Genomic DNA, 18,305 nt, shown 5'->3' on the forward strand with positions numbered 1-18,305 from the left:
ATAACTTTTTTTCGTATCTCTTACGACAAACGATTAATTGGACTTTGTCACACTAATGCCCCACCCTGTATATAGAAAATCACAAAATTTTATTTTTTAGAACAATGAAAAAGCTTAAAAATATTACGTCATTTGGGAAATAAGCCACAATTTTACTAAAAAAATGATTTTATTAACGTTTCGACGCCCAAATCGGGTGTCGTTGTCAAAATACAAAAAATATTGTATTTTGACAACGACGCCCAATTTGAGCATCGAAACGTTAATAAAATCATTTTTTAATAAAATTGTGGCTTATTTCCCATCAAAACTAGTTAATCAATGTTCTAGGTTAATTTTAATAATAGTTATTAACAAATAACGAGTTTTCCTTTTTATTTTATTTTTGAAGTTATACTGCTTTAGGCACGAGGGTGAATTTTTACATTCCCTGGCGCATGCGCACACCGACAGTATGTTGTTAGTTGCTAAAGCATCCAAGTTATGTATGTATCAGCGCAACTAAGGTTTGAAAATAATATATTAGTGTTTTTAGTAAATATATTTTTTATAATTTTTGTGTCTTTGGATTTGTCTTCCTTGGGAGTAAGATAATAAGTATTTTAAACATTTTTATATTTAATACGTCACTTGATCTATTTGTCACCTTCGTTTGTAATTACGTCCCAGAAGCCGTAAAAACAAAACCCTGATGGGTTATTGGTAGAGCATTCGACTACATAACGCGAAGGTCTCGGGTTCAAATCCTGACACGGACGATTGTTATCCTTTTTTTTTATTTTTGGTGTTGTTTTAATAAAAAATTTTTGAAAGTGGTAATATCAAAATTGGTTTATTAATTAAATAAAATACAAATATACTTTTAAGTATATTTATTTCGTTGAAATCGTATAATAGAATTATAACTTCTTACGTGCGTACAAAGTACACACACATTCTTTTTTCCCAAATAGAACGACACGAAGAAACAGGATAGGACAAAATGTGACGGTCAACACCTTCAATTTCGAAAGAGTACAACGTTTTAAGTATCTAGGGACCGTGATCACAGCTGACAACGATGTTACTGAAGAAATAAAAGACAGAATCCAATCGGCAAATCGCTGTCTATTCGCACTGGATAAGCTTATAAAATCAAAAAATCTTACAAGAAGTTCCAAGATCAAAATCTATAAATCCATCGTCAGACCTGTACTAACATATGGATGCGAAACGTGGACCATGACCAAATCAAACGAAGAAAAGCTCAGACGTTTTGAACGAAAAATACTTCGAAAAATTTTTGGACCTCGAATTAACAGCACTCTACGATGACACCGATATTGCCCAAGAAATTAAATCACAGCGACTTAGATGGACAGGCCACGTGCACAGACTTCATAACGAGAGACTTGTAAAACTGGTATGAGAGGAGATTCCTACAGGCAAAAGACCACTCGGACGCCCCAGAATGCGATGGAGAGATAACATCCAAGCAGATCTCCGGAAAATGAACATTCCATTTGATCCTAGGTTGATGGAAGACCGAACAAATAGAAAAACAGTTGTACAAATTGACTTTTTAAGCTTCAAAAATCGTAATTATTTTGAAGCTATTTCAATGTTCTAAAAAATCAAATGTTGCAATTTTATGTCAACTATTTAGCTTATTGGGGTGAAAAAAATATTGAAAAAATCGCGATTTTTGCACTAAATTGTGAACTCTTGGCAGCAAGCAGGTAGGTTTTCTAGGATTATTAAAAGTTTCTAAAAGAATCTTTTTTTTTTAAATATTCACAAAGAAAAGAAAGAACTTTTCTGTAGCTGGCTGTATACTATCAATCACAAAATTTTGTAATGAAAAATTCTTTGTAAAAGGTACACTGAACCAAAAAAGTACGTAAATATAATGAAAAAAACATTGATTCAAAAACGGGGAGCATTAATTTTCGTCCAAAGATCAGTGTCATTGGTCCAATGTAAGTAGATACATTAACTAATGCTCAAAAACATTAACTTCTATGAATTAGTACGTTCATTCAATGAACTTTTTAGTTAAGAATTAATGTATCGGTACATTGAATCAATGATCGGTACATTGAATCAATGGATCGGTACATTGAATCAATGTATCGGTACATTAATTATTAACTAGAAAGTACATTGAATGAACGTACTAATTCATAGAAGTTCATGTTTTTGAGCAATAGTTAATCTACTTACATTGGACCAACGATACTGATCTTTGGACGAAAATTAATGCTCCCCGTTTTTGAATCAATGTTTTTTTATTATATTTAAGTACTTTTTTGGTTCAGTGAATGTCATCTTCATGTATATTTGTATATAACATACAAATAGTTAATAAGTAAACAAAATGACGACTTAATATCTACATAAATATTACAAATATAGGTTGAAGTGTTGAATCAACGATTTTTTGCCGATTCTCAAACTAATGTTAAGTATCTATAAGTATAAAGAAAAAAAAACATACATTTTTAATTAACATAAACAACTTTTTATAATGTAATTTGGAAAAAACTGAATAACTGAGTATAACAGAAATTGATTGTTCTTATAAAATATATAAAAATATATATATTTATATTATATCAAAAATGTATACCTGATATCGTGAAAATAAATACATCTACAATAACATCTTCATAAATACAACATCTCTCTGGGATTAATTATCACCACCTATACAAAAAACAAATGGTTGAATGGCAACTCTTTGATTTCAAAAATCTAATATGATCTTCGACATTTTGCTGGGTCTTCCCGATGTAAGAGTGATTACTAGAATTCTCTGATGGTATATTTTATTATATATTTGGTTGTCCATTAAGATCTTTTTTTAACCATTTTATCAGTTCGTACAAAATATCGATGTAGAACTCAAAGAAAAGCTGCATGTTAGCCATCTAAAATTTATATTAATAATTATTATAAAAAAAATAAATCTAAATAGTGAACATAGTTTTGTATTTTTGGGAATCACTTTTTTTATAGAAATATTTTAATTTATCATGAAAAAAATTGCTAGATGTTGAGATGTTTATTTTTACTTTGATAGATACTACCGACTGCAAGAGTTAATAATATTTTTCAATTATTTACGGTTTAATCACCTAAATATTTAATTTACTAATCTTTTATAAGATTATACCATTTAGAAATATTTTCGAATGGTTCCTATTTTCTTTTACCTATGTGTCGAATTAGCTTTTGAAAAAATTTACAGAGAACAAAAATTAATTAATACTAGATATGCAGGATTGAATAATGAAATAGGTACTTACATTCCGTAATGTCTTCATGGGTAATCTTTTCAAATAAAAATTTATTTGTTTTATCCTTGATATGACTTTCACACCGAAGAAAGGAGATAATTCTTTCGAAATTGCTGTCCCATCCATCAATAAGTCCATTTCCATTTCCAAATGCCACTCCAAAGTCCATATCAATCTGCAAAAGTGGAAATAGAAGTACAACTTTTTTTATAGAAATCCAACAAAATAATTCATAAATAGTTAAAAATATATGTAAATACATACCTTAGAAAAATCAACCAAATCACTAGTGCCAAACACCGCTCCTCAGAGTCTGCAGGGTGACTGTCTGCTAGGAGGCTGCAACTGTTGTCACGTTTTTTTTACACCAATAAAAACACTTATAGAGTTTTATGAAATGTATCGGTTTATGTACAAGATTATTGCTACAATGTATTGATCATTGATTCAGGTATATTACATTAATACAATGATTGCGTTACATCAAAACAATGTATCGAGTTATTAATCAAAGTCGAAAACATTGATTTAATGTTACGAAAACATTGATTCAATGAATGAGTTCGTAATTTAAAGAACACTGTACATTATTGCAACGTTCTATATTCATTAATTTAACCGCATAATCCTGATGTATAGTTTCATATATACAATGAACAAATTATTAGTATTATGAAAAAAGTCATTGGATAGATAAAACGATTCCTTGGATTATTGATTCTATTAATTATTTTTTAATGAATAGAATTACATTGTAATAATGAATATGGTCATTACTTAATGACTACGTGTTTATAGTATTAACGAAATTTTCATTGAATCAATGTAAAAAAAGTCAATGATTGGCGTTCATTGATACTATGTACAATACTTTTTTCAGTGTATATAATCTTTTTATTAAAACCTCTTTAAGGGCTACATCACAGAAAATTTTCGATTTTTAACAAAATCATCATTAGTGTAAAGAACATGTTAATTGCAAGCTGAGCCACCAAAGAAATACCAGGGCGAGAACCCTTTAAATGGTATAAAATTATGTTATAATGCATATTTGCTTAAAATTCCCTAGGATGGATAATATTTATAAAGAATTATGCCCTTGGGCACAGTATTTGCCCATCTAACTGTCGTCATGTAGAGACACATCAACTCGCTTTGCAACTCACGTGATGGGAAAGTTATACTGCGCCCAAGGGCATAATTCTTTATAAATATTATCCATCCTATGGAATTTTAAGCAAATATGCGATAATAACATAACTTTATACCATTTAAAGGGTTCTCATCCTGGTATTTCTTTGGGGCCTCAGCTTGCAATTGAGAGGATTAAATGCTAAGGGGTACAAGTGACAAAATATTGTAAAATGAGTTACGTGCACAGAATAATACTAGATTAGATAGTACTAAAAATTTAGTGGCAAAGAGATACTTGTGAAATAAACTACTGGTGGCGACATTCCGCAAGTTCTAGTTTGACTATTTTCGAAATGTTTAAAAAGAGTTTGCGGCAAACAGGTATAACTACGCTTGTATCCCTTTGTCTGTATGGTATTGAATATTAAAAGGTGACAAAGTATTAAGAGCAACAAGTGCAAAATTTGAAGCAGAGGGGAACAAGTGCAAACGTTTTTTTTTTAATTTCAAGTACTTTGAATGAAAATAAATACTAACTTTAAAAAAGCTTTCACAATTAGATAAATAAAATGCATAAAATTAATTCAAAATAAGTCCATAAGTGATTAATTCGCTGTAGAATTTACTATTTAAAATTAACTTTGACTTCGTTTTTCTCAACTAAACCATTTTGTCACTTGTACCCCTTAGCGTCTAATCCCCTCAATTAACCTGTTCTAAACACTGATGATCATTTTGTTAAAAATTGAAAACGTTCTGTTGTGATGTAGCCCTTAGTCTTTTGATGAGCAAGGGGGTAAATTTTGACCCCAATACATGGTTTTATTTAATAAGTTCAGAAATATTTTCAATTTAAAACTAATTATTTTTGTATTTGACTTTAATATCACTCTATGCAATTAAAAATTTCCTAAATTTTACGAAAAAAAAATATTTTCTAAATTTGGGGTCAAAGATGAACTCCCTTGGCCTTCCATGCAGTGTTGCCAACCGCATTTCTCTAGATTATCCGATGATCGCTTGAAAAAGATCCTATTTGTCACGAAAAGGTATGCTCATAGACGTAACCAGGGGGGTTGTAAATTTTACACAACCAGTATTACCGACACTACCTTTTGTCGCCAATACATAAAGCCCTAATTGTAGATGTATTTAAGAGGTTTCTTTTATCTGTTTTTATATTGAATACATTACTGAAAACTCTTTCTACACTAGCCAGTGGCGTGACCAGGGCGGTTTTTGGGGTTGTAACCCCCTCCCAATGGATGTACTTTGAGCTATATACGCTTAACAGCATTCCCCTAGCAAGAGACCCTCCAGTATGTAGTAGTAATCCCCCTTAGGGTCTTCCTGATTACACCGTTGACATTAGCGTTTGAAAATGGTAGAACGAATAGCAATAAAAATACTTTTTTTAAATTAGGAAACAAATACATATTAGCTTCATTTTTTAATAACACCATTTATCCATTATAAAAAAGTATTTTCACAAACCAAAACTTATTTCAACAGACGTTTACTTAAGCACTGCACTACATAAAATAAAAATAAAACTAAATCGTGTAGTAGCTATCATAAGTTTAAAGACTAAAAACCCATAAATAAAATCGGACGGCAGAATCCCTGTTTTTGAAATTTAAATTGGATGCCTTAAGTTGAAACATTTTTGTGCATTCAAATTCTAAACAAAACAATTCGCACAGGTCGTTTTGTCTCTTCTTATCTGTCTTAGATAATTACCATGAAAAGTATCGGATGTCGCTAACATTCATCCAAGATATAGGTTATTTATAGAAGTTTGGAAGGAACCAAAGAAAATGAATGTGTTGTTGGGAATATATGAATGGGAAGCGGATTTTTTTTTAAGTTTATTTTTGTTAATAGTCTGTTGTAGTAGATTGGTAGATACACTGATACGCAAATATCCGATTTATTTAAAGATACGAAGAAGATACGACAATAACTCTCAAAAAGATACGCAAATCGGATAATTATCCGCCGATTGGCAACACTGCTTCAATGTTCCAATTTTATATTAAGTCAGTACCGTTTATTACGTGGAATTGTATGTAAGAAACATTCCAATATTAAAAAAAAAAAATGTTTTTTAAACCTGTGGAGACGTAAATTAGTGTATATTTTAAAATGTCTTTAGTTCTAAGTTCAGAACGATGATTCCTGTTTTTCTTCAGTTGTAATTAAAAATATGTTTTACTAATGTTTATTTATCATTTATTGATACAATAGTAATATTAAAATTACGAATACATTATGTTATTTCTTAAAACAACTTAATTTTTTTGTCAATTGTCATTTTTGATTGGGGGTCATTTTTGACCCCCGTTGGTCATCCGTGTAAAGGGAGCGTTCAAGTATTACTTAACGCGATTTTTGAAGATTTTTAACCCCCCCCCCTACGTAACGCACTCTTATGGGAGTTTAACTATTGCGTAACGCAATTTTTGAAGATTTTTGACCCCCCCCCCCTAACCTGCGTTACATAATACTTGGACGGTCCAAAAAAAGGTTGGTCATCCGAAGGTTAAAGGGATTTTAATAAAAGTTTTTATACCTTTTACAAAGGATTTTTCAATAATTTTTTTTTCCTTATTTCCCTGGAGTATAACCATAAGGACCTACCGTAAGTAACGGGTAGCGGCATTCAAGGCCAATTTTATTGTCGAAGGATTGAAGCCGGCGACCTGTGGCAGAACGTGCGCGGCTATGCTTCAAGCCTCACGCGGAAATTACTACTTATTCTGCAATTTTATGTCACATTCGTTTATTCCGTTTAGTGATGGGGTATGTGGAGCATATTCTAGTGAACTATAGGTGGGTTTTCGTGTGTTTGTTCCTCTTGCCGATTTCGTTCTTTTATAACATTTGGACTTATTTTCGGAGTTGGGTAGTTTTTAAGTTGAGTAGTGCTCCAGGACAACATCAGAAGAAGGTGGAATACGTGCAGAACCAGGTAGGTACATAGGAGAAGCACAATAATTTCTTTCTTTTTTTCTCCCCTTCCGTTTACCCAATTAGGGTGTCGGATTTGGGCTATTTGGGCTGCGATTATTTTAAATTCCTCGATTGATTTTTGTTTAACTTTTCCCTCTTGGATACACTTGTATCCATTATTTTCCTGGTCTATATTTATTTCTTTTTACGATGTTCTTTGCTTCGTGGATTTTTCTTGTAATTCTGTTAGGTTCCTGTTGAGTTCCATCCTCATCAGATGCCCATACCAGTTCATTTGTCTCATTGCCATTTTATTCATTATTGGTTCTTGACTGGCCATTCTTTTAATAGTCTCGTTTCTTAATCTATCCCATATCCCATTTTATTTTTCTAACCATCATTCTTGAGTGTCTTATCTCCATTGCATTTATCCGGCTCTTATGTTTTTCCAAAATTGGGATATATTCAAAAGCAGGTACATGTAGTAGAAACACAATAATTTTCTTAAACTACTAAATTGTTATTGCTTTGATAAACAATTTTCTGTTTGTTTCTTCTTTGATTGTTATTCCTATATAATTATGATGTCTCACATGCTATTTGTAAGTGCCTACATACTTACAGCAATTTTCTCAAATTTGTAAAAATTACATAATTGTAAACAATTTTTGACTCCTACTAGTTCATTAATTTTTTGCGAAAAGGACTTTTGATTTGTCAAAACTTGAACATTAGGTGATTTTTTTTTCAAAAAAAGGCCAACTCGGATTTTAAAGGCCTTAAGGTGTATTTTGTGTCGTTTCTTACAAATTGTAAATTGTAAAAAATATTGTGTTTTATATAAATTCGCGTAAAGACGTTTTATGTTCAGGGGTCGAAAAAATTTAAAAAAAAAACTAAATTTCTACTTTTTCCCCAATTTTTGCTTTTTTTAATCAATAAACATTAAATTTTTAAGCTATAGTCATATTATATGTTATCTATGTAAAATTAAAAAACAAAATTTTTACCTTCCATAATTTGTTTGTATGAGCAATGTCTCTCGAGTTATAGGCGAAAATATGGGTGCAAAAAGTAAACATTTTCGATTTTTTTCAGATTCTATTAAATAAAAAACTAAGCACAAGGTTTGCGACTGGCTTATATCATTAATTATAGACACGGTGTCTATAATCAATGCTTATTACCCGGGCACTATCGTCGCCCCCGCTAGCGAAATTATTCCGATTCGATTTTTTTGCACAAACTTGAAAAGAGGTTCTTATAACATATCCACAGGGTGCCGGCGGTGCTGTGATCAAAAAATTGTTTAACCTTCCGATGACCAACCTTTTTTTGTTACACAGATGACCAAGAGGGGGGGGGGAAATGACCCCAGGTCAAAAATGTCAAAAATGACAATTAACAAAAAAATGAAGTTTTTTTTCTATGGCATGGACTTTATATCATTCAGCCAGTCACAACATGAATATTAGTGTCATGTGTAGTGTGTATGTTGAGTAAGTGTCTTGTTACTTTGCAAAGTCGACGTCATTAGCGTAAAACTACTTGGAATTACACATAATAGACGGTATTTTACTAAACATCAACTTCAGAATATATTTTTATTCGTAAAATATAGGGAATTTTTTTTATTTCAAAATATGAGGATATCTAGAATGATATTAAAGTCAAATAAAAAATAATGAGTTAAAAATTGAAAATACTTTTGAATTTATTAAAGAAAAACATACGCTGGGGTCCAAATTTCCCCCGCTTGGTCATCCGAAGGTTAAACAATTTTTTTAAACAAATTTACAAAAATAATTTTTTCATTTCGAACATTTTTTTTTAGATAATTTGGGTCATTCTGAGCAAAAAAGGTCCCTTGTCATTTTTCAGTAAAATTGATTGTTGTCGAGTTATATGCGATTAAAAATTAGAAAAATGCGTAAATTGCCATTTTTAAGGCTTAATAACTCGATTAAAATTATTATTATGAAATTTAAAAAATGACCAAATCAAGTTTCAAACCCCTTCTTCAAGGTTCTGAAGAGATTTTTGCCATTATTCTATGACAAAGCTGCTATTTTTAATTATTAACAGTTAGCGCTATAGTATTACTCGTCGTCGCCTCCGTTAGCGAAACTATTTCGATTAGATTTTTTTGCACAAACTTACTAAGAGGAGGTCCTTATAACACATCCACAGGGTGCCGGGCGGTGCCGTGGTCGAAATATTGTTTAAACAATTTTTTTAAACAAATTCACAAAAATAATTTTTTCATTGCGAACAATTTTTTTTTAGATAATTTGGGTTATTCTGAGCAAAAAAGGTCTCCTCTGATTTTTCTCTAAAATTGATTGTTGTCGAGTTACATGGCTAATTTCGCATTTTTCAAATTTTAAATCGCGTATAATTCAACAACAATCAATTTTAGAGAAAAATCACAAGAGACATTTTCTGCTCAGAATGTCCCAGATTATCTAAAAAAAATTGTTCGAAGTAAAAAAATTATTTTTGTGAATTTGTTTAAAAAAAATTGTTTAAACAATATTTCGACCACGGCACCGCCCGGCACCCTGTGGATATGTTATAAGGACCTCTTTTTGAGTAAGTTTGTGCAAAAAAATAGAATCGGAATAATTTTGATTTCGCTAGCGGGGGCACGATACTGCCCGGTTATTGATACAAGGTATTGTTCAAGCAATCTATATAGTGTAATGGGTAAGATTATTGTAGCTTTGGGTTGTTCTTAGTCTTTAATATTAAGCCGGCAGCTGGTGTTTTCTGGTAATTAAATATGTAGTTAAAAATATTTATTTATACTTAGGTAAATACCGTTAAAGCAGGACATAATATTGTGTTAAAATTAATTTTATCAATTTTTTAATAACATTTAACCTCACAGGGACCTCCCTCTTACCGCATGCTTGCATTAATAACTGATGTAGAATAGCTTTTATAATTAATCTTGTTATTTTTAGAATTACTGATACTAAAAGAACTTTATAAAAACACAGTTAGATCTAAAATTACTTTAGGTATACAGTTCAAAACTTTTAAAATTCAGCACAAAATGCAAGTATGTCCCCGCTCTTTTTTTATTAAAAATACAAAATCTAAAAATATTTTTTTAACCGAGTCTTTTCATTAGTACACTTATGCTTGGAAAATGAATTGCACAACACAACAATTAAAATACTGATACACTTAACTCATTTTCTCCTTCTTCCGTATTTTCTTCGTCACTATCATCGCCCAATTCAATAATAAATTTATTTCCACCATTAATGTGGAAGTGCCCAATCTTCTTATAATATTCTTCTACTTTGATCACTTTGGCGATTCTTTTCTGCCAGTCTACTTTGGTAATATTGGCTACTTCTTTTTTAATTATCTCAATTACCTTTTTGTCAAATTTAGGAAATGTATTTGAACGCCTTATACTTGGTTTTTATTGTCCCCAAATTAACTCAATAGGATTGAAAACACAAAAGTAGGGGGGAAGTCTCAATATAGTGTGTCTATGCTTTTCGGCAATACTCTCTAGACCGTATAATTTTCTAAATTGCTTCGTGTGTAGAACTTCAATAAGTTGTTTTTTTGTGTAAAAATCTTCGAAATAAAAATAATTTTCTATTAAAAAATTTTGCAGGTCAGCTTTGAAGATGTATTAGGTATTTTAGTGAGCTGCCAGGAATGATAGGAACCGTTGTCAAGCACTATTACGCTGTTTTTCTCCAAGTTTGGGATCAGCGAGTTTTCAAACCAATCTTCAAAAATGTCAGCTTCCATATTCTTGTGGTAGTCAACGTTACAATCTTCCATTTTCTTCCCACATAATTTTAAAGCATTCGGAGCCCATCCCTCACTTCCTCCGCAATGTACAATAATTAGCCGCGAGCCTTTATTTGCAGGCATTTCTGGTATGCACATGCTTGAACCATCTGTCCATCCTTTCTTTACTGTATCGTGGGTATCATACCAAGTTTCATCTAAATAATAAATTCTCCTATTTTCTTGCCTATATTTAGTAATTTCTTCTAGGTACATATTACGTCTGTTGACTATTCTTTGGCTTTCCATAATTGCTTGACGTTTATTTATTTTTTTTAACTTAAAGCCCATTTTTTTATCCAATTTTGAAGAGTTTTCTCACAGCAGTTCATATTTCGACCGGTTGTTTCCAATTTCTTTCTTATTATTTCTATTGTAGGTATTTCATTGCTTTTGTAGCAGTCGTACATTGTGGTTTTGAATAGTTTTACGAGTGAAGGATTTAAAGCTCTTGAAAATTTGTAGTCACATCGTTTCTTGCAATGATGGGGTTCATTTTTAACTATTTTATATACATTAGAAAGTGGACTTTCTGTTAAATCAGAGATGGCTTGTGCCAATAGTGTTTCATCGAAGCCGAATTTCTTACGTAGATTTTTGTATACATTCAAACATACTTGCTGTGTTTCTGCATTTAAATGCATTCGAATCTTCTTTACGAGCTCTTTTTTTTAGTAATTACATTCACACTAGCACTGGCAATTTCTACAATATCAGCGTTATCGTACGCGATATTTACATTATCCCACGGGCGCCACATCACTATTCACATTAATTAAATTACAATAAATAACACTTGACACTCTCCAAACGAAATACTAAACCAATATTCAAAATAATTACAGCAACAAAACACTCGTATCACTTAACACACGTACACTCCAGTACTAACACACTGCTAGCTACCGAACTAAAACTAAGATTTTGCACGAAACTTGTGAATAGATATGCGGGAGGTCTGACCGTAAAAACACAGATGCTTTCAAAGGGCCGCTTCTTAAACGTTTGACCTAATATCTATATTTGAAGAATATCATATTTCACCGGCTTAAAGCTATTCCACAGTATTTTTTACTTGGACAATACATAAAACATAATGAGGTAATTCAAGCAAAAAGTAGACTCCTATGGAAAATGTCCTTTTCCGCAAATCGCCAGGAAATTTTGACATTCCTGTCAAAATTTCTTGAAGAAAAAGTCAGGACTTACTTACTGTAAGGAAATGTCATTTCCTTACTGTAAGGAAATGATATTTCCGTACAGTTGTTAGTGTTCTACATAAATGATAGAAAATTATTAATAATTCATAAAACGTCTGTATGCATTTTCGTACTTTTCTCTTGATTTCTTTGGCAATAATTCTAATGAAGCAGTATTCACTGCCTCAACCAGCTCTGGAGGAGTCCCAGGAATGCAAATTTCATCATCACTTATCATTTTACTTTCGAGAACACCAGCAATTAAATTTATAAGCGTCAAGTTTGACAATTCAACCTCAATACGTTTCCATAGTAACCCAAGTAATTTTATTAGGAATTTCAAAGCACCATTTATTTGGGAATAAAATTATCGCGTTTTTTTTAAATCAATCAATATCTGTCGAATTTTAAACGATTTGCGGAAAAATAGTATGTTTACCTCGTAGGAAAAGCCACATTCCTGGACTCTGTGTTGCTAAGTCTCGGCTTGCGCCTCGACTTAGCAATCTTCACAGTCGTCCAGAAATGTTAAGCTTTTCCTACCCGGTAAACAATGTACTATTTCGACAGATCTCGCCTTGACCAATAACAGAACTGTTTGTTTTTCCTGAATGGTAGGCCCAACAAATAACTTTTTATCTAAATAACAAATCACTAAATAAATAATCGTTTTATCCCACAAAACTATTTTATTAATGACAAATCGATGAACATTATTTATTTATCGAAATCAATATTACAGGGCAAAATATCCACGTTTTCTACTAAGTATCTCAATAATTATTATGTTGGCTATTTATTACACCAGTAAAATTAGCAGTAAAAGATGAAACATTGTTATCTAAAGTTTTATCATGGAAAGTGGAAGGTGGGGTAGGTGGTAGTAGTAAATAGTAATGTATGTATTTATCGGTTTTAGAACGTCTTTCGACGTTGTGCGATGCCTAACTTCCACGTCCTTCTATCATCACATTAGCCATCTCTAAGATCCCTTGCACTCATTGCTTTGGTTACCCCTTCTTTCCATGTCTTTTTAGGTCTTCCTCGTTTTTTGCGGTTTGGTGGTACCCACTGCATAATCTTTTTGGGCAATCTTGTGTAATATAAAATAGTAATGCCTTATATAAAAATAAATTAAACATCTGAAAGATCCGGGGGCGATTTTGGAGGTGTTGGAAAGGTAAAAAGGGATCAAATAAATGAAATCGATAGGGTATTTAGAATTCTTAAAAAGAGCCGTGAAAGCCTGGAATAATCATGATTTTTGAATAATCATCAATGACGTTAAGCTATAATAATTTGTTTACTAAAAAATGTGTTTTATAACTACGAGAACGAAACAAAACCATTCAAACTAATAACACATTCCATAATATCGACTCATTACAGCCAATAAATTTTGTTAGTAATTCCATTGTACCTATCTAAATCATGAGTAAAGCCAACAAAAACCTCACCTTACGATATTATAGTCATACTAAGCATTTGACTTTCTTTCAATACCGACATCAAATTCTACTGTATTTTATGATTCACTTTTAAATAAAAAACTTTATTATACCTAGGTATATTAAGGGCCGCCGCTACCATGTGTGCTAAGTGTGCATCGCACACGGGCGGCCAACAATAGGGGCGGCCAAAAGCAATAATACTTTTTTTAAAACGAAAATAAATTCAAATAATTAAATAGTAAGGATTCAGATAATTTTTTAAACTTTTATTATTATTACCTGATAATACTAAAATGCATTTCATTTATCATTTATAGTTCTTTTTTTTCATTCTAATCTAAACAAAAATATCAAAAAATATTATTTATTGTATGCACTGCCCTTTTGCAAGTATAGTCATAAAGCAGTTCTGGGAATACTTTTTCATTCAAAGCGGCTGGCGGCTTTCGGACTTTTAGAAATTTTTCTCGTTCCCATGTGGAGGCGGTCCGCCCAAGTAGAATACCTCCAGCTTCCCCTGATCATCGTAAAAGGCAACAAATTGGAGCAGCTGTCCGCTCTCCTCTAGCCAAGCTCCTAACCTGTTCCTGTGTGATAGTTTTCCCAACTATCATACGACATCCACCCCTACCCATCATAGGCACACGTCCCGATACCTAAACCTATACCCGAGGAGAAAACCTCTGAAACCAGTGGAGGACACCACTGAAAACAAACGGATATGCATAGGGATGACGGCTATGTATCATCTTATTATACCGCCACCCCAACCTCAAGGTGTAACACCCTCATGCCGAAGGGGTGATGGCCCAGGGGTAACATAGTGGGTTACACGCGATGCCTAAGGGAGATGGCGAACCCGAGCGGAAAATAGCCTTGGAGGGGCAAGGGCGCACTGCCCCACTGAACCGATCAGCACGACCCAACTCGTGGAAAGAAAAATGGGACAATTAAAAAGAAAAACAATAAAGGCAGAAGAGAGAGCAGGAAGGGAAAAAGGAATAAACGAAACTCGAGGTTAGAAAAGCTGGAGGCGAGAAATTGAAGAAAAGGAGTTAATCGGATCTAGAACCAGTGCAGGGACAAGAGGGAAGGAAGAGAGAAACAGCAAACCAAGAGAGAGGAAGAAAGAAAGAGAACAGGAAGAGAAAAGAGGGAGAAGAGACAGACAGACATTTCATTTATTAAAAATAATAGGTGAAAAGAGTTTCTATCCTTGTGGAAGCGGTACTAACCGGAAAGACAGCAGACGTTCAGATACAATTAGCGTCTCTTTGGAAAGACAATGAAGTCGACTTTTCAAAGTAACAAGCCATTTACTCAACACTTTAAATACTAGTAAGGTACATTTTTCTAAAGTGTTGAAATTGGAAGAGGGCGGCAAATATTAAGTTGCACACGATCGGCCAACACCTTAGCGGCGGCCCTGGGTATATTATACCTAGGATGTATCGAAAATATTTTTTTCTACAACCACTATTCAAAGTGCACTTTTCTGCACGGTTTTATGTTAGCAAACTTGATATTTTCTCACAGTATAAGATATTTGACATTAGTGTGCAGAAAAGTGACGTTTCTGTGCCGCAAAGTGACGTTTCTGTGCCGCAAAGTTCTTTTCTGCACAGTTGACTACCTCATTCTGAGTAACGTTATATTCTGTTTACATCCGTGGACTACCGCATTCTGAGTAACGTTATATTCTGTTTACATCCGTGGATAAAACTTTAGACAAATATATAACCTATAAGACAATTATTATATTTAACTATAGCATAGAAACTAAATTATGGATGTTACAACTGTTTTATTTTACAATTTTATTCTTATTAAACATTTTATAATTATCAAATAGCCAATAAGGATTTAGCAACCTGTGCAAGAGACGTCGAATGAAGTAGGTTTTGTGTAAATCCGTGACTGCATAAATATAATGTCAATAATGTGTAATAATTGTTTAAATTTAAACAAATTAAGGCAGTGCATTACTTTTTTAACTGATTTCTGTGCAATTTATTTAGGTATAAGGAATTTAAATTGATTAGTAGGTATTAATTAAATACAGTTTAAAATTTATCACATAGGTACCTATTATAATTAATCATCGTTTGGAAATTGTGATTTTTATTTTTAGGAAAAACTGTGCTTGTAGAAAAAGTATAGTGTGAAACACGTGCAGAAAGGTAATTTCTCACTCGTTTGAATTGCGGCACTCGCTTGCGCTCGTACCGCAACTTTTCAAACTCGTGAGAAATTAGTACCTTTCTGCACTTGTTGCACAATATACTATTTTCTACGAGCGTGCAAAAATGTCTACTTTCGCGAACTCGTTTTAGTTTAGAAAGTTTTAGTTTTCCGCACGCGTGTTACTTTTCCGCAACCGTTTTACTTTTCCGCACGCGTTTTACTTTTCCGCACGCGTGTTAATTTAGATATGTTAATATGGCCTTAAAGTAATTATAATACATGCAATAAACTAATATTTAGATATTATTTACTAATTTATTTCAAATATTTTATATCTTATGAAAATAGATATGAAAATATAGATATGAAAATATCAAAAGGCACCGCTAGGAAAATATTCCAAAAATGCGGTTCAGAGAAACTATATGAAACGAGTCTTTGTACTCTCATACAGAGTATGGCATTAGTAAAAATACAAAAATATTGATTTCAATCTGTCTCCTGCCATATCCTCCGATAGCGCTATTTCTAGGTCTACCCGGTATGAGAGTACAAAGACTCGTTTCATATAGTTTCTCTGAACCGCATTTTTGGAATATTTTCCTAGCGGTACCTTTTGATATTTTCATATCTGGGTCAACAGAAAACTAGAATCGAGTCGACATTTATTTCACTTATTCCTCGTTAGAGGGCGTTCTAACCTTACTCCGGTATAAATAGTTTTATTGTATACCGAGAACTACGGAAGTTTTGATGTAAATTTGTCTTCTTGCCTAACCTCCTTGACAACGGGTAGACCTAGAAATAGCGCTATCGGGGGATGGCAGGAGATAGATTTAAAACAAAACGGGACCGTCTATTTTTGTATATCTTATTGTGTTCATGTTTTAATGAAATTAATGCGAGAATTCGATGAAATAAAATAATTTTGACATAATATTCGAAAGTCAAATCATTAGACAATAACAGTGGTTTTGAATCGTCGTCATGCTAACCAATTATGCTGAAAGTTTGGTTTTGACAACCTTGTCAAAGAATTAATTTGTGTATGTATTTTCATATTAATTAAATTAATTGATTAAGATTTGGTCATTTTTTAAAGACTCGTAGAAAAAATATTGTTCCTAACGCTTGCAGAAAGTCTCTTTTCCGCACTCGACTGCTTGCCGAACTCCCGCTTCGCGTCGTTCGGCAAACTGCAGTCGCGTGCGGAAAAGTATGACTTTCTGCACTTGTTAGGAAAATAACTATTTTCTACAACCGTGTTAAAAATGCAATTTTTAGCACTCTATACGAGCGTTAAAAATGCTACTTTAAGGCACTAGTGCTTTAAAATTTGTAAGGCACTGCAGTTCGTATTGACCGTGTAGACAATTTTGATGTAATGTCAAAAAAATATAAAAATGGAATGTCAGTCAAGTTCAAGTAAAAGTTTTTGCAGATATTGTCCTGTAATTACGTTTGTAGAAAAAATATTGTATGATATGCGTGTTAAAAAGTACATTTTTAAGGAACTCATGTGAATTGGAGAACTCGCTTTCGCTCATTCTGCAAACTTTCACATGCGTGCCTTAAACGTGTACTTTTAACACTTATATCATAAATAACTATTGTAGGCAATGCGTCATGCAATTTGTAACTTAAATCTTTATAAGCAATTCTGTTTGTTAATTGACGGATTGATACCTCTATGGAAGGTTGTCACTCCATCTTTTGCGCGGTCTTCTTACCTTTTAAAATTCCCTTAAAAAATTTTAATATGTAAGTGAGTATTAATACGGCGAAGCTTCCGAAAAACATATTACATATTATTATAATATAAGTACATATCTTAAAAATGGAATATTTACACAATGCAGTAAATACAAAAAATATCTCGTCACTATCGTCACATCAAGAGTCAAGAGGAAATTGTCATTTGGAAGTGAGTAGAATAACTTAAGGGAAGCACGCCATTTGGATAGTAAAAAGTGCTTTGTTCAAAAATACAACAAATAGACCAGAGAAATTAGCTAAATATAAGCCTTTTTGGTGACAGTCTTTGATACATATGTTTAACAACTGCTTTTGATATATTTGGTGATGAAATTTGTAATAAACAAAATATTCAGAAGATTAAATGTCATTTTTTATTTATAAACAATGATAGGGGAGCCTAGCGGGCATTTTTGCAGTTACTCGAGAGCGTCAGATTTTTACATGGAGAGAAATCTTGTACCTTGAAAATGTACCTCTATCATATATTGGCTCTTAATGCAGGAGAGTTCGTTAAGGGGGGGGGGGGATGC

General features: G+C 32.5%; 2 protein-coding genes across 3 annotated transcripts in view; one reads left to right on the plus strand and one right to left on the minus strand.

The window, feature by feature from the left end:
- The window catches only part of LOC114325124 (uncharacterized), a 134,823-nt gene that overhangs the window by 85,355 nt on the left and 31,163 nt on the right, over nucleotides 1-18,305 (minus strand). The window lies entirely within an intron of this gene.
- LOC114325123 (delta(24)-sterol reductase-like) overlaps nucleotides 7,095-18,305 on the plus strand; it is a 37,339-nt gene continuing 26,128 nt past the window's right edge. Inside the window, exon 1 of the mRNA XM_028273068.1 lies at nucleotides 7,095-7,383. Coding sequence (XP_028128869.1) covers nucleotides 7,210-7,383 — 174 coding nt within the window. The 5' untranslated portion in view covers nucleotides 7,095-7,209. The remainder of the gene's footprint in view (nucleotides 7,384-18,305) is intronic.

Source organism: Diabrotica virgifera, chromosome 5, assembly GCF_917563875.1.
Source record: "Diabrotica virgifera virgifera chromosome 5, PGI_DIABVI_V3a".
Classification (NCBI taxonomy): domain Eukaryota; kingdom Metazoa; phylum Arthropoda; class Insecta; order Coleoptera; family Chrysomelidae; genus Diabrotica; species Diabrotica virgifera.